Source organism: Stegostoma tigrinum, chromosome 9 (genome assembly GCF_030684315.1).
Source record: "Stegostoma tigrinum isolate sSteTig4 chromosome 9, sSteTig4.hap1, whole genome shotgun sequence".
Classification (NCBI taxonomy): domain Eukaryota; kingdom Metazoa; phylum Chordata; class Chondrichthyes; order Orectolobiformes; family Stegostomatidae; genus Stegostoma; species Stegostoma tigrinum.
The window spans coordinates 79742574-79768544 of record NC_081362.1 but is presented as its reverse complement, the minus strand read 5'-3'; the positions used below and the strand labels follow the sequence as shown (position 1 = coordinate 79768544).

Below are 25971 nucleotides of genomic sequence, written 5' to 3'. Positions count from 1 at the left end.
AGATTCCTAATTCACTCAAGTTGTGTTTGAATAAAGAACAAGGAGAAATCAGACCATGTTAAACAGTGGACTTACCAAAAGATAAGTACTGGTATCTAGTTTTCTCTTGTAGCCTGGAAGATCAACATTGATCAAGATATATAAATATTTATGAAGGTCATTTAAAACACATTTTAATAGGAACATTTTAAATGACTTAAGTAGGTCAAATACTATAGGAACATACATCTTTAACATATCACAAATAACCCACTATTGGATGAGTTTTTATAATAATATTAGATTTTCATATTTGGGTGCTCCTTTCTACTTTTCAAAGCTTATTGTAATGCTGTATATCGAAAACATCAACTTTGCATTTACCTTTTTTTGAATGGCAGCTAAGCAAAATCTGAATGAAAGCACCAGGGATGATAAAGATAACCACCAGGCAATAATAAGCTCGATCTAAACAGTCTGGTCTTTTTATCCTTAAATTTTCCTAAAAACTTTAAATAGTTAAGAGCAGTATATAGCGTGGTCTCAGACACACTATTGGAAAGATATGTGTTGAAATGTTACAAAGCCAACACTAAGCTCAAGGATAAGAGATAATGGGAACTGCAGATGCTGGAGAATTCCAAGATAAAATGTGAGGCTGGATGAACACTAAACTCAAGGTCTCCTTCTCAATTGCGGAATATTTTTGTCGAAGATTATTCAATGTTCCGGCAAAATACCCAACAGAGCTTTCTATATTCTTATCTTCATGCAAGAGCACAGCATTGACACCCACATCAACCACCACCTTGAATGGGTTTGCATAATTTGGTGTAGCTAACACTGGGGCAGGGGTTAATACAGCTTTCAGGCTGTCAAATGCCTTCTGATGTCTCTGCCCACTATGATTTTCTGCAAATCTTCAATAAATCAGTCAGTGGAGTAATCACACCACTAAAATTCGATATGAATGTCTAATTAAAACAACTCAGTCGCAGAAATCATCAATGATTAGATTAGATTAGGTTAGCATACCTACAGTGTGGAAACAGGCCCTTTGGCCCAACAAGTCCACACCGCCCCTTGATACATCCCCCCCCCCCGTCCCGTCCCCCCCCCCCCGTCGTCGGGGACGGGGGGGGGAGAGGGGGAGGGAGGGGAGAGGGGGAGGGAGGGGAGAGGGGGAGGGAGGGGAGAGGGGGAGGGGAGAGGGGGAGGGGGGACGGGGGAGGGGGGACGGGGGAGGGGGGACGGGGGAGGGGGGACGGGGGAGGGGGGACGGGGGAGGGGGGACGGGGGAGGGAGGGGGGACACGGGCGAGGGGGGGCGACGACGGGGGGGGACGACGACGGGGGGGGGACGGGGGACGGGGGGGGAGACGGGGGGGGGGACGACGGGGGGGGACGGGGGACGGGGGACGGGACGGGGGGGGGGGGGACGGGGGGGGGACGGGGGGGGGGGACGGGGGGGGGGGGACGGGGGGGGGGACGGGGGGGGGCGGGGGGGACGGGGGGGACGGGGGGGACGGGGGGACGGGGGGGGAGGGGGGGGAGGGGGGGGGAGGGGGGGGACGACGGGGGGGGGGGACGACGGGGGACGACGACGGGGGGGGGGGAGGAGAAGGGAGGGGGGGGACGGAGGGGAGGCGGAGGGGGGGGGAGGGGGACGGGACGGGGAGGGGGACGGGGGGGGGAGGGGGACGGGGAGGGGGACGGGGGGGGGAGGGGGACGGGGAGGGGGACGGGGGGGGGAGGGGGACGGGGGGGGGACGGGGGGGGGAGGGGGACGGGGGGGGAGGGGGACGGGGGGGGGAGGGAGGGGGGGGGACGGGGGGGGAGGGAGGGGGGGGACGGGGGGGGAGGGAGCTGTGGGGAGGTAAGGGAGTGTCGGGGACACAGTAAAGGAGTTTTCCTTAGTCTGCTTTCCCCCCCACCACTTTGCTCTAACCTTCCTCCTCCTTCACATTCACCACATCCACCGCCACCATGTCCGGCTTGTCCAGGCCGATGTTGAACGGGAAGACCTTCCTCTCGGTCACCCCCGAGGGGACCACATCGGGCTTGGGCCCGAATTTGCGAGGGTAATAGTCCCCGCTCAGGTACCGAGACGTGTCTTCCGCCATCTTCCGCCGCCTGCTCGATTCGGCCCCGCCCCCACGGACTGTTAAAGCTGGTCCATCCCCCCGCCGTCACGCGGACAATGCCAGTCAACAAAACCCTTCTTTACAGCCCGTGCAAACTTCGTTTACCCAAAATACACCGCCTCCCCAAATACATCCATATTTACTTTTGCACTCATCACTTCTGGTCTAGAGATAGAAAATGTGTTGACATGGGGACGTTTCCTTTAACACATATTGCTGTTTGTACTGAGATGACAAGGTGTGTCAGAAATCTTCAGAAGGGTCCAGACCCGAAACGTCAGCCTTCCTGCTCCTCTGATGCTGCTTGGCCTGCTGCGTTCATCCAGCTCTATACCTTGTTATCTCAGATTCTCTAGCATCTACAGTTCCTACTATCTCTTGCTGTTTGTACTGACGGTTCTTAAGCTCACTCGGGAAACTCTACAGCTTGCTAACTAGCTGCCGGGGACAAGGGAAGACAACCATCAAACTGGGTTTGCAAGCTGCAACCAAGAAAAAGAGTTCGCCCACATTGTAAATAATGAATTTTGCAAACTATGCAGCAGCAAATGATAATATTTTAAATTACTTTGAGGGGACAGGGCAAGAGTATTTTCGTTCAAACTAGATTTTAAAAAAAGTTTTCGGACTGTCAACAGGATTTTCGTCTACTAGCAGAGTGTTTAAAATGCATTGGGATCCCATACTGTATCCTGAAAACATTGATGAAACTGTTCGGTATTGAGGATTTGTGAAGCAAGGTTTTTGCGAACAAGTTGTGAGGTAAACTTCAGTAAAACAAGCGGGCGTTTTTATTGCTGAGATCCTGTTAAAATATTACTGATTGAACTGACTCTTATTTTTCCTGAACAGCCGGGTCCAGCCACAACGGTTGACAAAACCAGGACAAGTGATATGGTGGGAGGAGGTACAGGCAGCTCTGTCAGGAGCACGGAATTCGAAACAGTTCAAACGCGTTAGGGTCGGTACGGTGTCCTCCACGGCTAACAAGTAAAGTGCGCAGACTCAGGATCCGTCCCAGAGCTGCAGTGACTTGTGAAGGTGAGTGTGATAGTGAAGGGTCGGGTGCTATTAAAACAGCCGCACGCTGTTCTTCATGGGAACAGGATGTCATTCCAGGTTTTTGGTATCCGTTGTTCGTGTCTCTGGGTATCGTTTGAATATTGAATATTTAGTGTTTCCAGTTACAGGATACGTACTGACCATTGACACTTTCGATATAATTATACATAAGTTGTGATATTGCAGTTAGGTCTGCTGCTTTGTTTTTTTGTAACAGTGCATAGTATGCATTGATATTTTAACAGCCAACCTTTACTAAATACCTAAATGTGAACTGTCAGGGTGGAGTAGTGTGAAACGTTATTGGTGGGTTTGCTGAGAATATAATCAGCGGATACCTTTCAGGGCGTTCTTGTGGTTGGTGAGATTATATGAAGTAAAACAGAAAATGCTGGAAAATTTCAGCAGGTCTAGCAGCATTAGTGGAGAGAAATTATGAGCTCTTCAATCTTTGACAATGGTGTTTAAAATTGGGAAGAGACCAAACAAACACAGTTGGAAAACTTAAATTGCAAGATGGTTTATTTGGACAAGGCCATGGAGATAGGTGTGTAACAGGATTGTTCAGCTTTAAAAATAAGCAAAGAATATCATTATCAATTATTTGGAATCTGTGCAATTGTTAGCAGTAATCATCTCAGGATAAGATTGTTTGACAAAATTGGAGCTCTTTATGAAAATTAGTGAAAATGTTGCTGAGAACCTTACAATAGTTACATTGAACATAGAACATTACAGCAAAGTACAGGCCCTTCGGCCTTCAATGTTGTGCTGACCTGTCATACTGATCTGAAGCCCATCTAACCTACACTATTCCATGTACATCCATATGCTTATCCAATGACGACTCAAATGTACTTAAACTTGCCAAATCTACGACTGTTGCAGGCAAAGCGTTCCATTCCTGTACTACTGAGTAAAGAAACTACCTGACATCTGTCCTTTATCTTTCACCCCTCAATTTAAAGCGATGCCCCCTCGTGCTTGCCGTCATCACCCTAGGAAAAAGGCTCTCCCTATCCACCCTATCTAACCCTCTGATTATTTTATATGTTTCAATTAAGTCACCTCTCAACCTTCTTCTCTCTAACGAAAACAGCCTCAAGTCCCTCAGCCTTTCCTCGTAAGACCTTCCCTCCATACCAGGCAACATCCTAGTAAATCTCCTCTGCACCCTTTCCAAAGCTTCCACATCCATTGAGTTGACTCAATTGTGTTACATTATTAAAGTTTAAGGACCAATTGGAGAGGATCATATTGCAGAATTTCATATATGAAGATATGGTTGAAGAAGATTACATGCTATTGGCATCAACTTGCGTGAACTGATTGGGAAGACAATGGGAGCAGAAGCTAAGACGCGAAGTTTCTGGTGGGTTGACTTCACTGCTGTCACGGTGAAGTTAGAAACTGATATTAAATCTTCTGAAACAAGAAGATTAGGGAATGTTGCTTGTGGGTTGAGGAAGAATTGTGGCCTAGAGAAGGTTTTTAAATTTTTCTCTTATTTGAATTCAAACTTCATCTGCTGTGGTGGCAGTCCAAGGCCAGGTACACAGAGCCTGAGTCTCTGGATTAATAGTCCAGCAATAATACCACTAGGCCACTGCTTCCCCTTTTTAAAGATGGCCCCCATGGTGACCTCAGCTGGTATGGCAATTGAACCCGCACTGTTGCCATTACTCTGCATTGCAAACCAGCTGTCCAGCCATTTCATGGGATGGAGGAATCAAAGAATCCATACATTCCATAAAGAGGCCATTTGGCCTATCGAGTCTGCAAAAACCTGCCAAACAGCATCCCATCAGACCTGTCCACACTATCTTATCCTCGTAACCTCACAATTACCGTAGCTAATACACCTAGCCTGCACATGAAGTCGTTGGCTTGCTCGCTGAGCTGGCTGGTTTTCATTAAGACGTTTCATCACCAAGCTAGGCGATGAAACATCTGAGCGAGAACAAGCCAGCTTGGTGAGCAAGCCAACAACCTCACCCACAACCCAAGGTACTGATCTTTGCCAAAACTTTGAATAGCCTGTACATCCCTGGACACTATGGGAGAATTTAGCATGGCCAGTCCACCTAACATGCCTGTCATCGAACTGTGGGAGGAAACCCATGCAGGCATGGGGAGAATGTGCAAACCCCACAAAGTCATCCAAGGCTGGAATTGAACCTGAATCCTGGGTGTTGTGAAGCAGCAGCAGAGACCACTGTACCATCCGAAATAACTTAACATCAGCAGGAACACCCCATCCAATATGCATGCAGTCTGATTTAAGCAAGTTGAAAGACAAATTGTGATACAGTTCACGTTCACCAAAGGAGCCTATCTGAAGGGGGCTCCCAGATTTGAATTAGGGACCTCTTGATCTGCAGTCAAATGCTCTACATCTGAACTATACCCTCATTATTCACTGCCTGGACCAGCATTAATTCCCAACCTTGGTTGCCTTGAAAAGGTAGCAATGAGTTGCCTTGAACAGTCTTAGTCCTAGTGCTCTATATAGGCCTACAATGCTGTTAGGAAATGAATTCAGAATTTTAACCCAACAACACTGAAGGAACAAAGAAATATTTCTATGTTGGGATGGTGTGTGGCTTGGAGTGGAATTTTGCAGGTGGTGATTTTTTAGGTATTTTGTCCTTCCATATGGAAGCGGTCTTGGGTTTGGAAGATGATGTCTCAGGAGCTTTAGTGTATTTTGACAGTAGACTGTATACATTCTTGCTCCTGAACATCGGTGCCAGAGGGAGTGGATGCTTGTGGATGGGGTGCTAATTAAGTGGCTGCTCTATCCTGGGTGGTCTCAAGGTTCTTGTGTTGTTGGAGCTGCACTCATCCAGCCAAGTAGGAATATTCCATCACACTCCTGACTTGTGCCTTGTAGTTGGTGGACAGGCTTTGGAGAGTCAGATGGTGAGTTACTTGCTGCGGAATTCTCAGGCCCTGACTGGCTTTTGTAGCCACTGTATTTGTATGATGAGCCCAGTTCAGTTTTTGGTCAATGGTAACCCCCAGGATGTTGATAGTGGGGGATTTAGTGATGGTATTTCTATTGAATGTCAAGGGGCAGTGGTTAGATTGTACCTTACTGGAGATGGTCATTGACTAGCATTTGTGTGGTGAAATGCTAGTTGCCCTTTTCAGTCAAAGCCTGAATATTGTCTCAGTCTTGCTGCATTTGAACATGGACTTCCTCAGTGTCTGAGGAGTCACAAACAACACCTCAGTATTATGCAAACATCGGTGAACATTTCTACTTCTGACCTTTATAGTGGGAATGTCATTGATGAAGATGGTTGGACCTAGGACACTACCCTGTGGAACTAGAGCTCTTGTGCATTGGTATCCATATTTCTGGGTCAGGAAGCCCAGGCTCGAGTCCCACCTATACCAGAGGCGTGTAATAGCATCTCTGAACCGGTTAATTAGAAATACCTACCCTGACAAACCACAGCGATGACTTCCAAAGAACCACAACCCTCTTCCATTGGACCAAGTATGACCCTAGCCAGCGGAGAGTTTTCCCCCTTATTCCGGTTTTGTTCATGCTCCTTGATGCCATAGTCAGTCACATGGCCTCAATAGCAAGAGCATGTACTGTCACCTCCTCTTTGGATTTCAGCGCAATTGTACATGTTTGAGTTAAGCTTGGAATGAGGTGAGGAGTCAAATGGCCCTGGGAGTACAGCAAACAGCGTGCCAATGAACAGATAACATTTGATAGCATCATCCATCATTTTGAGAGTCAACTGATGGGGCATTAATTGGCCAGGTTGGATTTGACCTGCTTTTTTGGTGTACAGCATGTACCTGGGCAATTTTCTACATTATCAGGTAGTTGCCAGTATTGTAATTGTACCGGAAAAAGCTTGACAAGGGGTGCAGCAAGTTCTGGAGCACAAGTCTTCAGTGCTATTGCTGGAAGGTTGTCAGGGTCCATTTTCTTTTGCTGTAACCAATGCCTTATGTATCCATGTGCATTTGTGACAGACGTATTGCTGAGGATGAGTTTAAGTATGTTTTTCTCTCATTTTGATTCCCTCACCATCTGTGCCATTGTCGTTTAGCTTGATCAGTCATACAGTTGCCAAGTCACTGGTTGGGAAATTTCAATGACCATCACTAGGAGTACATTCTGCACCCCTGCTATCCTCCATGTTTCCTCCAAGTGTTTTCAACTTGGAGGACAATTCAAGGGAGGAAAATATGTGTTAATTAGTAGGAGGTTTCCTTGCCTGTGTTTGAACCAGTGACTCAGCCATCATGAAGTCTCATGGAAATATTGAGGACTCCCAGGGCTGGTCCCAACTATGTGCTATTGTGTTGCCACCTCTGCTGAGCCTATCCTGCTGGTGCAACAGGATGTATCCAGGGGTAGTAATCATGGTGTCAGGGACAGTCATATACATAGAATCATACTTTAGAGATAAGCAAATCCTGAGAAGGATAAAGAAGTTTACGTAGAGGTATTGATAGGATAAGTTGGGAAGAAGTTGGCAAATGGATTATATTATGGTAAAATGTGAGGTGATTAATTTTGAAAGGGAGAATGAGAACTAAGAATTGGAGGTACTTGTGCATGAAAAACAGAGCTAGCACAAGTGCAGAAGGTCATCAGAATGGCTAATGGATGTTAGCCCTTATTTCAAGAGGTTTAAGAGTAGGGAGGATTTACAGCAATTGTACAAGGCGCTGGTGAGAGTGTATCTGCAGTCCTGAGAGCAGTTTTCCTTATTTAAGGAAAGATATTATTTCATTGAAGGCAGTTGAGAGAATATTTGTAGGGATAGTGTAGGGGGATGGGCTTTGATTAGTTCACAGGTCGGCGTAACATCAAGGTCGGAAGGGCCTGTTCTGCGCTGTATTATTCTATGTTCTATGATCCCTGGTATGGAGGGATCATCTTATGAATAAAAGTTAGAGGTTGGCGTTGTACTCGGAATTTAGGAAAAAATGAAAGGTCGTTGAAGATGTAGGATTCTTAAGGGGCTTGACAAGGTAAATGCTGAGAGGATGTTCCCTTCATGGGAGAGTCGAGGACCAGAAGGCATAGTCTCAGAATAAAGGGTTGCCAGTTTAAAACTGAGATGAGGAAAAATTTCTTGGGTTGAGTCTTTGGCACTCCTTGCCATAGAGAACTCTGGGACCAGGGCCCATGTGGATATTGAAGGCTGAGCAAAATGGATTTTTTATCAATGGAATAATCAAGGGTTACAGGGAAGTGGATGTGAGAAATGGTGACACAGTGGCTCAGTGGCTAGCACTACTGCCTCACTGTGCCAGGGACCTGATGTTCAATTCCACCCTTGGGTGACAGTCTGTGTGAAGTTTGCACGTTCTGCCCGTGTCTGCGTGGGTTTCTCCCACAGTCCAAAGATGTGCAGGTTAGGTGGATTGGCTATGCTAAATTGCCCATAGTGTTCAGGGATGTATAGATTAGGTGGGATGCTCTCGGGGCATTGTGGACTTGTTGGGCCGAAGGGCCTGGTTCTGCATTGTGGGGATTCTATGATGTATGATCAACTCAGCCACAATTCTACAGAATGATGGGGCAAGCGCAAAAGGCTGAACAGTCAACTTCTGTTCCTTTTATTTTAATCTTATCATCCCAATTTCGATGGTATGGAGGACAAGACAGGGTGAGCATGGCCGTTTTTGCTGGTGCCCAGGTTTTATGTCAGGTAGTCTGTCCAGTTTCATTTCATTTTTCCAAGACTTTTAGATTCCCTCCAATGTGGAAACAGGCCCTTTGGCCCAACAAGTCCACACCGCCCCTTGAAACATCCCACCCAGACCCAGGCCCATCCCCCTATAACCCACACACCCCTGAACACTACAGACAATTTAGCATGGCCAATCTACCTAGCCTGCACATGTTTGGACTGTGGGAGGAAACCGGAGCACCGGGAGGAAACCCACGCAGACACGGGGAGAACGTGCAAACTCCACACAGACAGTTGCCCGAGGCTGGAATTGAACCTGGGTTCCTGGTTCTGTGAGGCTGCACTGCTAACCACTGAGCTACTGTGCTGCCCACAAACTGGTGATTGTTACAGTTCTGGCTTGCTATGGCTTACTGAGGGCAGCGAAGAGTCATGCATATTGGTGTGAATCTTAAGTCACACGTAGGCTAAATTAGGTAAGGATGACCGTTTCTTTAGTGAACCAGATACGTTTTCTGACAATGGTTTCATGGTCATCTTTAGACTCTTAGTTCTAGATTTTTAAATTGCATTCAAATACCATCATCTGCCATGTCAGCATTTGAATCTGGGTCCCTAGAACTGTAACTACTAGAGTGCTGGATGAAAAGCGTCGCACTAAAACGGAAGCAATGCCTAGTGATATTAAGGGAATTTATCATCCAGGAATTGCATCCTGAGGTGTGGGACATTTGTGAATTGAGTAAGTAAGGAGTTCATTACCTAAACTACCATTTAATGGGCTGCGCAGACAAAAAAAACTAGAATAGTTTTTAAATTGTTCAACTATTGAAAACATTTTCAGTAGTTACATGGAATAAGTACCCTCCTCAACATCTATTTGAGACATGCCTATTAGCTGTGACAGCATATTTGCTTTAATAAGTCAAGTTTGCAATTATTGCACTTTGCAATTATTGGAAAGAATCTGACTCAAAATTGATCCTGGTTGAAAGATACTCATTAGATAGCATTAGGATAGAAGAAATGTTTGGGTTCGTCCATCCACAGATTTGTTGTGGCATGTTTTAGTTTACTGTTTTGACAGTCAAATTATACAGACAGAATTAAATGGTCTCTGCTTTTGGTATATCTGCAGGGACTTAACTAAATCTGCTTTAGTTTTCTCTCAACTTCACTGCAAGAAGTTATAGCAGAGCACAATTCTGGAGGAGATACACTGCAAATTATAGTTTCGAAAAACTCTATATTCTCGCACTTTAAGAATAAGCACATCGCCAGTTGCTAACTATATCTTTCAATTAGGCTGGCATATTAATTCTCTGTCTTATTTAGTTCCAGATAATGTGTAATCAGGTTACTAAGAGCAGAGTTATCCCATCTGTCCTGGTCAATATTTATCACTTAATTAATAATAAAACCAGACCAACTAATTGTCACTTGTTTTGTGCAAAATCATTGTGGCAATTTGACTGTTGCATTTCCTGCATTACAACAGTAACCAACATTCAGAAGTACTTCATTGGGCTGTAAAGCATTTGTGTGTCCAAGGATGTGAAAGATACATTTATACAGCAAGTATTTTTATACTGTATAAACAAGAATCAGATGAGTGTTTATGGTTGTTCCCCCTCCATTTCTCTTTAAGAATGTCACCCAAAACTATGGAACCATTGGCAAGACGACTCTTTAGAGGAGTTTTAATCGCAGAGGTCGCAGGAGTGTTTGGAGCATACTGGCTGTTTCAAAGGCTGAATACCAGTCAAGGTAAGAATAATTTAATGCATCTAATATTTTGCTTCATTGGTTAATGGCTACGTAGAACTGACTCACTTCCCAGTAATAATTCATTAACTTAATATTTATGCTAAAAAATACCAGAGTAAAAATATGTTACAAGGCCTTTGTGGCAGTGTTGTGAAGGCAAATCAGGGCAGAACTTGTACACTTTAATGGAAAGGTCCTGGAAAGCATTGCTGAATAGAGCCCTTGGAGTGCAGGTTCATAGTTCCTTGAAAGTGGAGACGCAAGTCAGTAGGATAGTGAAGAAAGCATACGGTAGGCTTGCCTTTATTGGTCAGTGCATTGAGTATAGGTGGTGGGAGGTCATGTTGAGGCTGTACAGGACATGGGTTAGGCCACTTTTGAAATACTGCATGCAATTTTGGCCAGCCTGCTTTCGATATGGTGAAACTTGAAAGGGATTCAGAAAAGATTAAAGGATGTTGCCAGGGCTGGAGGGTTTGAAGCTATATGGTGAGGCTGAATAGGCTGAGGCTATTTTCCCTGGAGTGTTGGAGGCTGAAGGGTGACCTTAAAGGTTGAAAAAATCATGAGGGTCATGGATAGGTAAATAGCACACCCTCCTCCACCCCTAGGGAAAAGAGTCAAAAACTAGAGGGGATAGGTTTAGGTGAGAGGGGAAAGACTTAAAGGGGACCTAAGAGGGTAACTTTTTTGTGCAGAGGGTGGTGTGTATGGAATGAGCTGCCAGAGGAAGTGGTGGAGGCAAGTACGACCACATTTAAAGACACCTGGCTGGGTATATGAATAGGAGGGGCTTGGAGGGATATGGGCCAAATGCTGGCAAACAGGACGAGATTTATCTAGGATAGCTGGTCAGTGTGGACGAGTTGGACCAAAAGGGTCTGTTTCCATGTTGTATATCTCCATGACTACGTTCCCTCAAGTCCCATCTTCTCTCGGATGCTTATAAAATGTCTGAACAAGTTGATTAAAAATATTAAATTTATCCAGGCATTTAACAAGCTGACAGAAGACATACCAGTTACTGCACTGCTGAGGTTAACAATTCTGGTATGAAATTAAGACAATTAACACCCTCTGCTTCCCAGTTGTTGTTTTTCAGAATCTGGTGAAAAAAAATAGCATTAGATCTGCCCCTTTCCTTTACGTATTCCCAAACAAATTTCTGCAAACAAGTGTGAAAGCCTTTGGTCTTGGTAACTGCTTTTAGTAGCATGATGATTAAACATTATACAAAGTGTATTTTTCCCCCCTCGCAGAGTTCAGACATTCAGTAAAAAGAAAGTTTCCATCCATTTTGGAAGGTGAGTACCAGTTCTATTTGCTCAGATAAAATTTGAGAGGTGAAATTATGCTGTAAAAACTTCAAACTTAATTCAGAGCTGCTTAGAAATTTCAAAACAGTTGAAGTCACAAGTTCAGTTGAATTTATAAAGCTAGACTTAAAGCGTTCCATAGACAAAACATAAACAAGGGCAGCATGAACAAAGACTTGTTAGATCTCTGTTAAAACAAATATGGTTTAGTTTTGCACTTGAACTTATCTTTATACAAAATATAAGCTTTTCTAATCCATCCATACTGTTTGAATAGTTGAGATTCTGATGTCATCTTTTGCATTTCAGTTTTTTAACGATCCTGTTCTGCATTCATGTTAAACTTTGCTGAAAGTTATTAAACTCTAAATCGTCCAATGTCAATGTCAAAGTCCTTCTGACTTGCATGGTCTTCTCCATTCTTAAAATGCAGCACTATTTTATAAATTGATACAAAATAATTTCCTTTGCTATTTTCAGTTTATTATAAATCCAATGAGTGGGCAGGAATCTATGGAATCAGAGAACAGGATCAGGAAATGTGGTCCAAAAATAACCAGTAAATATGTAAGTACAAAGTCTTTCATACGTAAAAGGTTGATTTGCCAGGAACAGTGTTTTACAAATATTTTTCTAAGCTTTGTTCATCTCTTGTTGTTTAAAAATCTTTTGTGTTTATTTTGCAGTTTCTTGGCCTTGAAGTTCTTCTGCTTGCGCAGTGTCCGTGCATCTTTGCCTCTGATCCAAGCATCACGATCGGATTCCCACTGTAGCTGTTTCATACCTAGGGAAATAACATGTTGACATTCTTTAGAGAGCCACCATGTAATTTCCAAGCGGAAAATCTTCAATAAATAAATTTTATGTGGCTAGTATCTAGCCAATGGGAAGTTATAGCTTGACTATTCAAGAACAAGATTTTTGTAACATTATACTGAAGGTTTATAAAACTGAGAATACAACTTTGGCCTAGGCATACTAAAAATCCCAAATTACTATGTACTTGGTGTATGTGGGGAAAAAAATTAAGCCTATTATATCGACACCAGTTACTTACTTGCTTTATCTTTGTTTGACATTGCATTTATACCAATATTGTCAAACTTTGATCCTGCGTTTTCATCCAGCAGATAACCAAACTGTTTAAACAAAAATACTTACATTTAGTTTTTGTCAAACCATTACAAAAAAATTACATATCAGAAAATAACCTCTGCAGAATTGGCACATTTCTTTACCATGCATATTTTGATTTTTGAGTTCTGTATAAAAAGAATACTCATCCTTCTTGGAAGACTGCCAATTAGAAACCAGTAGAGCAATTTGCAGATGCATACTAAGCCGGCACCCTGAAGTTGGCATTTAAGTCTGACAATATATTACTTCTCACCTCTTCTGCAGCAGCAAAGATGTTGGTGCTTTCCTTAACACTCTTTTTCGGTTTCTTTCCTGAAACAGTACATATAATTCAGTAAACTTAAAAGTAACCAATCACTTAACAAAAGCTACTTTCAGCTACTGTTACAGAAACAGTCCAACGCATCAACAATTCACTTTTTTCCACTTTAATTTGGACTGAATGGAACTGAAAGATGGTACAAAACAATCTAGATTTCCATTCTAATGCCAGGCCAAAGTAGTGGGATGTACTACATAAATACAGTAAAAGATGCAAATCTTGAATTACTTTTTTTAAATTCATTTATACAGTGAGGGATCACAGACTAGGCCAGCGTTTACTGACCATTCCTAATTGCCCACAGGGCAGTTAAAAGCCAACCACATTGCTGTTGGTCAAACCAGGTAAGGATTGTAGTTTCCTTCCCAAAAGGACATTAGTGAACGAGATGGGTTTTTCTGAAAATCAACAATGGATTCATGGCCATCATTTGACTCTTAATTCTAGATTTTTTTTTTAAAAAGTGTAAAATTCAAATTCCACTAGCTGCTGTGGTGGGATTCAAACCCAGGTCCCCAGAACATATCCTAGAGCTCTGGATTAACAGTTCAGTGATAAATATTTAAATTCATGAAACTTACTTTGATATAGGGTTAATTAATTCTGAAACGTTAACAATTTAGTTCAGGTATAGAGGCCCAGTCTAGTTATGTTTTCATTACCATATGAGCCTCATCTTTACCTGGAAATGCAGAGGTTAATTTTTCTTTAGTGTCTCCTCAAATAGATAACTCATTAGTCAATAAGGAAATCTAAGATTCCTTTTCTTGTAGAATTCAATATCACAGCATGTGGCAAATTCAGCAAGTTGAGGTTAATGTAATAAACTTCTACAAGAATGAAACAATTTTTGACTATCAAAACAAGGAGAGAATTGGAGAAGTGAATACCAAAATATACAAAAACATAGCTCTGGATATCAAGGTAGTAGTAGTTAGCTCATCTTTACCAATAAGAACACCAGTACTGCTTGATTAGGGAACTATGATCAGACATAATTCACACTTCGTCATATCCAGTGAATTCTGGTATCTCCACAGAGTCAAATAACCCATTGACTCTTAATGACAGCCTACCTGAATAAACTGTATTTTGACACTAGTGAAAGCACAAGTTATAATTCAGGAATAAAAATGTTAAATGTTCTTTTAATCTTAGAACAACCTTAAATCAACTGTTCTACAAAAGGAGACTAATTAAAACCCCGAATGCTAATAATTTTCAAAAGTAATTTTGTACCTGAAACAGATTTGGCGAAGTCGAAGTCTTTTTTCCTTTTGCCATGCGTTTTACACTTGTTGCTTGACAAGACATTGCCAATCTCTGCATATTTGTGAAAAAGTATTATACAAGAATATTTCTGGTTAAATTATTTGCACTGTAAAAAAGTCCAATTAGCTACTGGTCATAGATTGGTGTAAAGAACAGGAAGTTTGAAAAAGCAGTTAGTGACTTTTTTTCAAGATCTGAAAATGTGTTTAGTGTGTATTCTCACTTATTAACTCATGAAACAACTTAATATGCCAATGTTTAGTGCCAAGAAAGTACTGTATTTGAGAAAGTACAAGTGCCAGATGTGAGTTTGCTCGCTGAGCTGGAAGGTTAGTTTTCAGTTTTGCTGAGGTCATTTCCTGTTCTTTTTCTCAGAGGAGCTCCAGCTCAGCGAGCAAACACATCCAGAACCTCAACCTGAGCTACAAATCTTCTCAAAAGTCGCTAGTACAAGTACCATCCAATATAATTTATAAAAGTTAAGACTTCAATTTATAGGTACTTACCTTCTCTGAAGTTCATTGCACTTATTAGGATTAAACATAGACATAGCTTTGTAAAATTAAGTTTTGTTATATAATATTACAGCAAACATGAATAGTACCTTCTGTATCATCCATAAACATGCCACCATCTTCTCCAACCACCTCCTCAAAGTCGTCTTCATCCAAGCTTCCCAACGATACTTTGTCATCATTCAAATCATCCACATCATCTTCGAGGTCTGAATCAGTATCTTCAACTTTTTTTGCATTTTTTGATTCCTGTTTCATATTACTATGAAAATAGTGGACATTTGTCTTGACAAGCTTATATTTTGCTATTGCCCAATGATGTGTGCTATAAATTTATCAAAACTGGTTGGTTTTTCTCCCTCTGTTATCAGAAAGCATGCCGCCAAATTCTCCATTATGTTAGTAATAAGTGACCCGTTGCTTCTATTCAGTATTGCGGATGCAACATCTTCTCACACAGTAAGAAGTTAAAATTTTCTTTGGTTAGTAATTTGAGTAAAATAACAGTTAAAAGTGAACAAAACATGTGACTTTTGAATTACAAAGTTAGTTCCCACACAAACTCATCGCAGTTCTAAAGGGTATCTAGAATGGTGACTCTGCTTTCTCTCCACAGATGCTGCTAGACTTGTTCAGATTCTCTAGCAATTTCTGCTTTTGTTTCAAATCTTCGACTGCAGTTCTTTTTTTAAAATATTACCATATTGTTGTTCAGCTTGCATAAAAATGCAAATTCAGTGGGAAAGCTGCTCATTAGAGCACAGCAAAATATTCATTGCGATCAGACTAGTCAAAATTATTTTAACCAGAGAACAGCATTAACTCAGCCACAGACATAGTAGAGGTGATAATGGGAACTGCAGATGCTGGAGAATCCAAGATAGTAAAATGTGAGGCTGGATGAACACAGTAGGCCCAGCAGCATCTCAGGAGCACAAAAGCTGACGCTTCGGGCCTAGACCCTTCATCAGAGAGGGGGATGGGGTGAGGGTTCTGGAATAAATAGGGAGAGACGGGGAGGCGGACCGAAGATGGAGAGAAAAGAAGATAGGTAGGGAGGGGATAGGTCAGTCCAGGGAAGACAGACAGGTCAAGGAGGTGGGATGAGGTTGGTAGGTAGGAGATGGAGTGCGGCTTGGGGTGGGAGGAAGGGATGGGTGAGAGGAAGAACAGGTTAGGGAAGCAAACACAGGCTGGACTGGTTTTGGGATGCAGTGGGTGGAGGGAAGAGCTGGGCTGGTTGTGTGGTGCAGTGGGGGGTGGAGACAAACTGGGCTGGTTTTGGGATGTGGTGGGGGAAGGGGAGATTTTGAAGCTGGTGAAGTCCACATGGATACCATGGGGATGCAGGGTTCCCAAGCGGAATATGAGTTGTTGTTCCTGCAACCTTCGGGTGGCATCATTGTGGCAGTGCAGGAGGCCCATGATGGACATGTCATCTAAAGAATGGGAGGGGGAGTGGAAATGGTTTGCGACTGGGAGGTGCAATTGTTTATTGCGAACCAAGCGGAGGTGTTCTGCAAAGCAGTCCCCAAGCCTCCGCTTGGTTTCCCCAACGTCGAGGAAGCTACACCGGGTACAATGGATGCAGTATACCACATTGGCAGATGTGCAGGTGAACCTATGCTTAATATGGAAAGTCATCTTGGGGCCTGGGTTAGGGGTGAGGGAGGTGGTGTGGGGGCAAGTGTAGCATTTCCTGTGGTTGCAGGGGAAGGTGCCGGGTGTGGTGGGGTTAGAGGGCAGTGTGGAGCGAACAAGGGAGTCACGGAGAGAGTGGTCTCTCCAGAAAGCAGACAAGGGTGGGGATGGAAAAATGTCTTGGGTGGTGGGGTCGGATTGTAGATGGCGGAAGTGTCGGAGGATGATGCGTTGTATCCGGAGGTTGGTTGGGTGGTGTGTGAGAACGAGGGGGATCCTCTTTGGGCGGTTGTGGCGGGGGCAGGGTGTGAGGGATGGGTTGCGGGAGACGCGGTCAAGGGCGTTCTCGACCGCTGTGGGGGGAATGTTGCATGAAGAATAAGCCCACCGACTCCCACAGCTACCTAGGATACACCTCCTCCCACTCACCCTCCTGCAAAAATTCCATCCCCTATTCCCAATTCCTCCGCCTCCACCGCGTCTGCTCCCACGATGAGGCATTCCACTCCCGCACATCCCAGATGTCCAAGTTCTTCAAGGACCGCAACTTTCCCCCCACAGTGGTCGAGAACGCCCTTGACCGCGTCTCCCGCATTTCCCGCAACACATCCCTCACACCCCGCCCCTGCCACAACCGCCCAAAGAGGATCCCCCTCATTCTCACACAGCACCCCACCAACCTCCGGCTACAACGCACCATCCTCCGACACTTCCGCCATCTACAATCCGACCCCACCACCCAAGACATTTTTCCATCCCCACCCTTGTCTGCTTTCCGGAGAGACGACTCTCTCCGTGACTCCCTTGTTTTCTCCACACTGCCCTCCAGACGCGGAACCTTTCCCTGCAACCGCAGGAAATGCTACACTTGCCCCCACACCACCTCCCTCACCCCTATCCCAGGCCCCAAGATGACTTTCCATATTAAGCAGAGGTTCATCTGCACATCTGCCAATCTGGTATAGTGTATCCATTGTACCCGGTGCGGCTTCCTCTACATTGGGGAAACCAAGCGGAGGCTTGGGGACCACTTTGCAGAACACCTCCGCTCGGTTCGTGATTAACAACTGCACCTCCCAGTCGCAAACCATTTCCACTCCCACTCCCATTCTTTAGATGACATGTCCATCATGGGCCTCCTGCAGTGCCACAATGATGCCACCCAAAGGTTGCAGGAACAGCAACTCATATTCCACTTGGGAACCCTGCATCCCAATGGTATCAATGTGGACTTCACCAGCTTCAAAATCTCCCCTTCCCCCACCGCATCCCAAAACCAGCCCAGTTTGTCCCCTCCCCCCACTGCACCACACAACCAGCCCAGCTCTTCCCCTTCACCCACTGCATCCCAAAACCAGTCCAACCTGTCTCTGCCTCCCTAACCTGTTCTTCCTCTCACCCATCGCTTCCTCCCACCCCAAGCCGCACCTCCATCTCCTACCTACTAACCTCATCCCACCTCCTTGACCTGTCCGTCTTCCCTGGACTGACCTATCCCCTCCCTACCTATACTCTCCTCTCCACCTATCTTCTTTTCTCTCCATCTTCGGTCCACCTCCCCTTCTCTCCCTATTTATTCCATAATCCTCACCCCATCCCCCTCTCTGATGAAGGGTCTAGGCCCGAAATGTCAGCTTTTGTGCTCCTGAGATGCTGCTGGGCCTGCTGTGTTCATCCAGCCTCACGTTTTATTATCACAGACATAGTAGAGCCCTGTTCTGCAAATCTAACATGCAGATGTCTAATGGCAAATAGTCATGATTCCTCACCCAGTAAGTAATCTCCATTCATATTAAAATACTTTCATGTAATTGTGTCAGGGTTATGGAGTGCTAATCAAAATTGTTCCTCAAGCTTGCATCAAGCTACACTGGAACAATGTAGCAACCTTCATAGACTGAAATGTGAGTGTGACAGCATGGTGGAAAATTAAGATAAGATGAAATCAGAAAATTTGGTCATGCTTGAGGTGTTTCACAAAGTGTCACCCAGTCTGTGATTGGTTCAAATTTGTTACATAACAGTAGGAGGAATACACGGCAGTGATATTGCCTGGGGTGGGGACTCACATTGATGGAGGGTCACTTGACTCAAAATCAAGTTCAAGCACTTTAGGTCAGAAACTCTGCCACCTTGATTTTGTTCTTTAACTTTTGTCCTTCCCTTTCGTTTGCTGATTGTGTTTTTTTTCTTTACACTTTCAAGTTGCATTCACATGTAGCAATTCGTGCCTCATTTGGACACAACCTTTATTTCATCATAACATCGATTAGCACTCATTGTGGTGATAAGGAAATATTTTGTTACTTGATCTTCCCTTTTGTTCTTCCTGCCCTCTCTCCCTTCTGCTGGTTTAAAAGTTCTCACATATTCTCTCTCTTCCACTTGGACAAAAAGGTAGTCAACTTAAAATGTCAACCTCAATTATCTCCATAGATGCCATCTGGCCTGCTGCGTTTGTCCAGTTGTTTTCATTCTTGTTTCAGATTTCTAGTATCTGCAGTATTTTATTTTAGCTTTTATCTTGGTTCAGTTTACCCAATATCCATTTCATTCTTAGGGCAGTGTGGGGATTATAATAAAACAAAGAAATGCTGAATCAGTGGACTTCATATTAACTCTGCTTTCTTCCCGTGGATACTGTCAGATCTGCTGAGTTGCACCAGCAATTTCTGTTTTGACTTCTGGGAAGTGATATTTTAGACTTCCACACTCTGAAAGACTTCAGTTTTCACTTCAAAATAATCTAGAGGCAATTTCAAGTTTACATCCTGTCTGTTGCTATAAAGAAGATCTTCAGATTCATCTATGGATCAAAAAGTAAATGATGTCACACTTGTCCAAACTGAACTCCATGGGGTGGCTCGGCGGTTAGCACTGCTCCCTCACAGTACTGGGAACCCAGGTTCAATTTCAACCTCAGGCAACTGTCTGTGTGGGTTTCCTCTGAGTGCTCTGATTTTCTTGCACAGTGCAATGATATGCAGGTTAAGTGGATTGGCCATGACAAGTCAAGGTTATAGGGCGGAGTGGGATGTTTGGGTAGGATGCTCTTCCAAGTGTAGGTGTTGACTCAATGGGCTGAATAGCCTGCAATCACACTGCAGGAATTCTATGATTTCGACATCTATAGATTCACTTATTTAATTTGTTTGTCCATCTATAACTTTCTGTTCTCATCACAGAATTTGCTGTGCCTCCTAACTTATGTTGTCATTGGCAAAATTGATATTTTACTGTGTATTCCTTCATCTAAACCCTGAATATATAATTGTATGATGAAGAACCAAGGGCTTAGATCAAACTTCCAAGGAACATCACTTGCCACATTCTGACAATCAGAAAACAAACATTTTATTCCTAAAATAAAACAAAACTGTGGGTACTGGATACCTGAAACAAAAAGAAATTTCTGGAGAAAGTCTGGCGACACCTATGGAGAAAACAGAATTAACATTTCGATTCTGGTGACCTTTCCTCCAAACTTGTTCCTTTATTCCTAATTTCTGTTTCCTACCAAACTACAAACACAATCACATCTGCTGATAATCTCAGATGCGATACTCTGAACTTTGCTGAATGACAGGGCTTAGAACGCTTGTCAGAATGGACAGGCAACATGTCAATTTACATCAGAAAAATTGACCAAAACACAGTATACAAAACAGCAAGACACTCTTTCCTACCCCTACCCCCTGCAAAAAAAATGCAGTAATTAACTGAATCTGTAGGACAGGATAAATCTTACCTGGCAAAATCTAAATTGTCATCAATTAATGTATTATAAGATTTTTCTCCTTCATAGAAATCTGAAATGGTATAATGTACAAAATAAACAATTCAAAATATTTCATTCTTCATTTATACCGAGAAACAACAGCAGATTTTACACTTTGACAAGAGGAGCTATCACTGTTAGAATCCCTACAGTTTGAAAACAGGCCAATCAGCCCAACAAATTCATAGTGACCCTCCAAACAGCATCCCACACAGAATCTGTTGGCCCCTATATTTTCCTATGGCTACTCCACCTGGCCGACACATCCCTGGACACTATGGCTGTTCTAAATTACCCCAATGCACTTAACCTGCACATTTTTGGTCTGTGGGAGGAAATCCACACAGATGTGGGGAGAATGTGCAAATTCCGCACAGACAATCACCCAAGAGTGGAATCAAACCTGGGTCCTTGTTGCTTTGAGGGACCATTCAGGGGTGGCTCAGTGATTAGCACTGCCGCCTCAACACCAGGGACCTGGGTTTGATTCCAGCATCAGCTGACTGTCTGTGTGGAGTTTGCACATTCAATCTGTTCTTGTGCAGGTTTCCTCCCACAGTACAAAGATATGTAGGTTATGTGGATTACCAATGCTAAATTGCCCATAGTGTCCAGTAATGTGTAGGCTAGGTGAGTTAGCCAAGCGGAATGCAGGATTACAGGATAGGGTAAAGGGATGGGTCTGGGGAGGATGCTCTTCAGAGGGTCAGTACTGACTCAATGGGCCAAATGGTCTGCTTATACACCATAGGGATTCTATGAAAAATATTGCCTACCACCATGATTCTACACGTTAGACAAAATTCTAAATCAAAAGCTGCATATCTTTCAACACACATTTAAATCTACTTTAATAATGCTTACCAAGCAGCCGCTCAAATTCATCATCTTCTACGTCCTCCATGGCCTCATCACTTCGTCGGAATCTTCGTTCCTTCTCCAATTCATTAAGTCTTTTGTAATATCTGAATAAAGTTACCATCCAATAGATAATTAGGCACTCTAAAAGTCAAAGTTGTTAAAATGTTAAAACTATAGTTTTGTTGCCATTGGGTTCAAAAATGATGGTGACATTTTCTCTATTTTCAACCTATGTTAGCTAAAACTCTAGTTTAAATATCACTGGTATTTTGAAAAATAGCAGCCAAATCTTTGTTGCATGTTGTTATTGTTGATTCAATAATTAGATCTAAAACTTTAAAAGAAACTAAATTAGCCATGTATTCACCAAATAAGCAATTTTCTAATCATATCATCAGCCTTCTAAGCTGTTACATTAAATATCTTGAATTTCTATGTCAAGGTGTGGTTCAGAAGAATGTGGTATTATAAAATAACAACGTGGCCTGCTACTTAAGATAACTAACATGGAAGAAATGCTAATGTTTGTTACTCATTGTGCACTGGTGAATATTGACATAAATGCTGGCCTTGCCAGCAATGTCTACAATCTATATTTAAAACTATTTAAATTTAAATTGCACCTTTTAATGTATTAAAATATCTCAAGCAGCTTTTCAGGAATGTAATTAGTCAAAACAAATTGACACCAAGCAAGGAAACATCAAGATAGGTGATCAGAGCTCGATCAAACAAATAGGTATGTTGAAATTTTGCATGAGAATGAGGAAGGTAATCAGCTGTGGTGGAAGTCGGTGGTATGAAAGTCAGAAATCTCTGCAGCATTAATCAGCACATTGTAAGTGGTGAGAGAGATTGAGATAGTGGAGGCTGTGGAGAGATTTGACCACAAGCTGTCATCACTATACACGTGGAATCTTACATGTTACATCTCTTCAAGGAGCAACATGTAGTTAAGAAATAGTGGAGTGTTTTTGTTTGGTAGTGTCCCTACTCGGAATCAGGAGATATGGGTTCAATTCCCACCTGCTCCAGAGATATGTAATTATACCTCAGAACAGGAGGGGAGCACAGATAGATCCGAAACAGCAGTGTAGGATTAGGAAGATAAGCCATTACAAGATATTCTCTAGTTAGAACGAGATAGACAAGAATGAACAAAATGAGGGCAGTCACAGTCAGCCACACAGCAGGGAGGGAAAGTGGAGTCTTTTTAACTGTATTTTTGGTTACACACCACATTCCTTCTAAAGCACTCCAAGATTTTACTTTTGTGAAGAGATAAATAAATGTATGCATTATTCTGTATTAACCAATTCACTAAGGTAGACAAAAATCACAAAATTTTAGAAGCAAATGCCATAGATCTTACCTGTGGAAAAATATTTCATCCACTGGGATTTGGCTCTCTTCACGTTCAATAAACTTCTGACTATTTACTGTAAAACATTATAAATCAGATCAATATTAAGAAGTCTATTGAGTCCCATTTCATATTTAGTCCTACAAAGTAATGATTTAAGTTTTGCAAAAAAAAGGGCTGATTTGCTATCTTTGAAGTATGACTTAGAGTTAGCAATAAATTTAAAGACGACAACAGATGAAATATATTAGATTGCAAACGTGTTTATTCAATGCAGAACTACGCTTAACTACATTGGTGACCATATTTTCTGCTGAATCCCAAAGTATTTCCAAATATCTCATTCATTTCTTTCACAAGCACTATGTCAAGCCCTAAATTATGAACAAAAATTAACAAGTCACTCATGAAAATCATTCCACTCCATGAGTTACAAAAATGTTACTGGTAAGACTTGATTTTTTTGATCTTCAACAAATACTTTTCCATGCACTTTCCTCAGGTCTACAATTTACTAAACCCACAGTTGAGGCATTGTCAATAATGTTCTCTTCCTGATGGTGGGGAAATTTCAACAATCCCCAAGTGGTTACTTTTTTATATTCCACAGTTTGATCAGGTAACTCAGTACAGACCAGTAATTTCTTTGATCCGCATCACTCAATGCCACACTTAGTGCACCTAACTTATTGAGTGAGTGGGGGCGTTGATTGTGAATCTATTATTGACAAGATTTAATTAGTAGAAAACACTGGAACCCATTCCAAAACTGAGCTACAATGAAGACTAAAAGAACTACAGATGCAAAAAAAACAGAAGCTGCTGGAAAAGCTTGGCAGGTCTGGCAGCATCGGTGAAGAAGAATCAGAGTTAACGTTTCAGGTTCAGTTTCAGGAGTTCTGCGCAAGGGTCACCAAATCTGAAAAGTTAACTTGTTGTTTTGTTTTCCTCACAGATGAGCATATTTTATACTATCCTGGTGCATCCAATGTTCATAATAATCCTCAAACAAGACAAGCAACCTTGTGTACTATTGTGTACACATTATCCAGACTATATATAGCGCCATTATTTTCCAATTTTCATAATTATTTTCTATAATGCATAATGTCAATAATAATTTTATCCATACTCAGCCACAGACATACACATAATATCAGTAATGTATGGTTTGTATATTCATGTTGTTTAAAGGCTTTGTATAGAAATAGCTGCAAGAGGACAATAAATATACATTTTCAAAATGATGAGGCCTAATATGGTTAAAGCAAAGTTGATCACTGTATTCCAATGCTGGGTATACTGTCGTTTCATTAATTACCTGGCAGGTTACGCACATCATTCAACAGAAGTTTCTGTTTAGGCTGCATCACTACACTGTCAGTGTTTTCTGCAACGAAGAAGATATTTTGTCAAAGGACTAATCCAAATCAAAGAATTTTATGAATGTAGTAAATGTATACATGAAAAGGAAAAGCAGGAAAAAGCCAATGAGGTCAATAAGCATGTTTCATACTAGCCTGATGTATCCAATGTGCATTATAATCCACAAACAACCTTGTGTACTATTGTGTACACATTATCCAGACTATAGACATCTCCATTATTTTCCAATATTCACAATTTTTATATATTGCATAATGTCAATAGTAATTTTATCCATCCTCAGACACACACTTAAAATCAGTAATCAGACATATTTCTATCCGATTTTCTTTTACTGAATGGTAATTACACAGACTGTGGCTATTAGACAAGTCATGTTTGTGCCATCTCTCAGCAAGAGTAACTAGAATTGACTTCCAAGGTACCTGAAGAGAAACATATAGGAAATAGTAGACCAAATGGGACTGGTCTTTATCTTAGCAGCTGAACTCAATTTTAATGCCTATGTTACAGAAGAAAAAGAAAAAATTGGTTTCAGACAAAAGAATAATCTTTACATTCCACTTTTCACACCACTGAATGTATTAAAACACTTTACAAGCAACAAATTACTTTTGACATGTCATCATTGTCGACATGGCAAACTCTCCCAAAATGTGATAACGATCACAAAAACTTTTCTTTTGTCTGTAACTTGAGGGATAAATATTTGCGAGGATGCCAACAATAAACCCCCGATCTTCTTCAAAATAGTGCCATGCCACCTTTCACATGCAGTTGAGCAGACAGATGCAGCCTCAAGTTCGATGTTTCATTCAAAAGATGGCACCTTCAATACTGCTATGCTCCCTCAGTACTGCATGCTAATGTCAATCCTGATGATTTTCCTTTTTTTGCACCAGTCTTGAAGTATGACTTGAACCCAGAACCTTGTGGTCCAGAAAAAAATGTGCTACCAACTACACCACAGTGGAGACAATTAGATTCAAGTCTAAGACTGTATGTTTTGCTTTAGAAAATACAATCAAAAGCATTATAACAATCGTCACACTTTAGGACTTAAGTCTCAAAAGCTGCAGGTAGTGGCGTAATCACTATGCATCATTTTTAGTGCACATATATTCTTCACTTATAAATTAAACAAAAAGTCTCATGTTCATCTGATTATACAAAAACAAAAAACTATCCTAATGTTGTGCAACATTCATGATGAGGGGAGTTAAGGGTCTTTTTGTTGATTCAACAAATTAGTACTCCTTAATCTTAACCTACATCATGATTTTCCTGCCAATGTACAGTAAGGCCAACTTTCTCAAATAAGTTACAGACCAAAAGCATGTTGTTCGTTCTTGTATGTTAATTACTATCATAGTCTTTTCAGAGCTGGGAGCCATAACCTTAATGATGAACCATTGTACGTCTTGGTTTAGTAGGTGCCTCTGTTTAAATGAAAATTGGCATCATTTTTTGATCTTACCTCAAATCAAACAATACAAAGACATGATGTTCTATTTTATGAAATCAAGAGTGATGGATTGTTTTACATTGAAACGTCAAATATAGGTTCAAACAGACCAGAGTTTCATTCTTGTTCAATTCACGATCTTTTAAAGCTGCAATATTTGACACTCTGTGAATGATTTTCTACATTGTTAAGACTGTGGATTTAATCCAATCAGTTTCAGTTAAAGTTCTAATCAGAACTGTAGGATAAATTGATTTTAAAAATTATACAGTACAAATACTGATATCTGTCT

At 42.1% G+C, this 25971-nt stretch overlaps 3 protein-coding genes across 8 annotated transcripts in view; 1 reads left to right on the top strand and 2 right to left on the bottom strand.

The window, feature by feature from the left end:
• slc30a6 (solute carrier family 30 member 6) overlaps positions 1-2143 on the bottom strand; it is a 155335-nt gene extending 153192 nt beyond the window's left edge. Inside the window, exons 1-2 of one of the 2 annotated variants that reach the window (XM_048536336.2) lie at positions 1927-2143; positions 76-113 (exon numbers count right to left, since the gene is read on the bottom strand). In XM_048536336.2, coding sequence (XP_048392293.1) covers positions 76-113; positions 1927-2101 — 213 coding nt within the window. In that variant the 5' untranslated portion in view covers positions 2102-2143. The remainder of the gene's footprint in view (positions 1-75; positions 114-1926) is intronic. The other variant, XM_048536337.2, reaches the window with a different exon arrangement.
• A 625-nt stretch (positions 2144-2768) lies between these two features.
• On the top strand, positions 2769-13622 carry LOC125454693 (protein CEBPZOS-like). 4 transcript variants are annotated; one of them, XM_048535746.2, is made up of 6 exons: positions 2769-2884; positions 2975-3163; positions 10505-10623; positions 11883-11927; positions 12420-12506; positions 12626-13622. In XM_048535746.2, the coding sequence occupies exons 3-5, from the start codon at positions 10506-10508 to the stop codon at positions 12500-12502; spliced, it is 246 nt and encodes an 81-aa protein (XP_048391703.1). In that variant the 5' UTR covers positions 2769-2884; positions 2975-3163; position 10505; the 3' UTR covers positions 12503-12506; positions 12626-13622. The 4 variants fall into 4 exon arrangements, with proteins under 4 accessions (XP_048391703.1, XP_048391701.1, XP_048391705.1 ...); XM_048535744.2 differs by lacking the exons at positions 2769-2884; positions 2975-3163 and adding an exon at positions 3168-3271; XM_048535748.2 differs by lacking the exons at positions 2769-2884; positions 2975-3163 and adding an exon at positions 3170-3248.
• The window catches only part of cebpz (CCAAT enhancer binding protein zeta), a 36980-nt gene continuing 22599 nt past the window's right edge, over positions 11591-25971 (bottom strand). For both annotated transcript variants that reach the window (XM_048535742.2, XM_048535743.2), the window contains exons 8-16: positions 24150-24218; positions 22838-22904; positions 21469-21569; positions 20575-20635; positions 15275-15447; positions 14638-14721; positions 13330-13388; positions 12997-13078; positions 11591-12723 (exon numbers count right to left, since the gene is read on the bottom strand). In XM_048535742.2, coding sequence (XP_048391699.2) covers positions 12584-12723; positions 12997-13078; positions 13330-13388; positions 14638-14721; positions 15275-15447; positions 20575-20635; positions 21469-21569; positions 22838-22904; positions 24150-24218 — 836 coding nt within the window. In that variant the 3' untranslated portion in view covers positions 11591-12583. The remainder of the gene's footprint in view (positions 12724-12996; positions 13079-13329; positions 13389-14637; positions 14722-15274; positions 15448-20574; positions 20636-21468; positions 21570-22837; positions 22905-24149; positions 24219-25971) is intronic.

Bases quoted from the DNA above. Each gene is read 5' to 3' on its own strand.
- LOC125454693 (XM_048535744.2), top strand. From the start codon at position 3,219: ATGGGAACAGGATGTCATTCCAGGTTTTTGGTATCCGTTGTTCGTGTC. The intron at 3,272-10,504 runs GTATCGTTTGAA...TTTCTCTTTAAG, and splicing joins TCCGTTGTTCGTGTCTCTGG to AATGTCACCCAAAACTATGG. The intron at 11,928-12,419 runs GTGAGTACCAGT...TGCTATTTTCAG, and splicing joins GTTTCCATCCATTTTGGAAG to TTTATTATAAATCCAATGAG.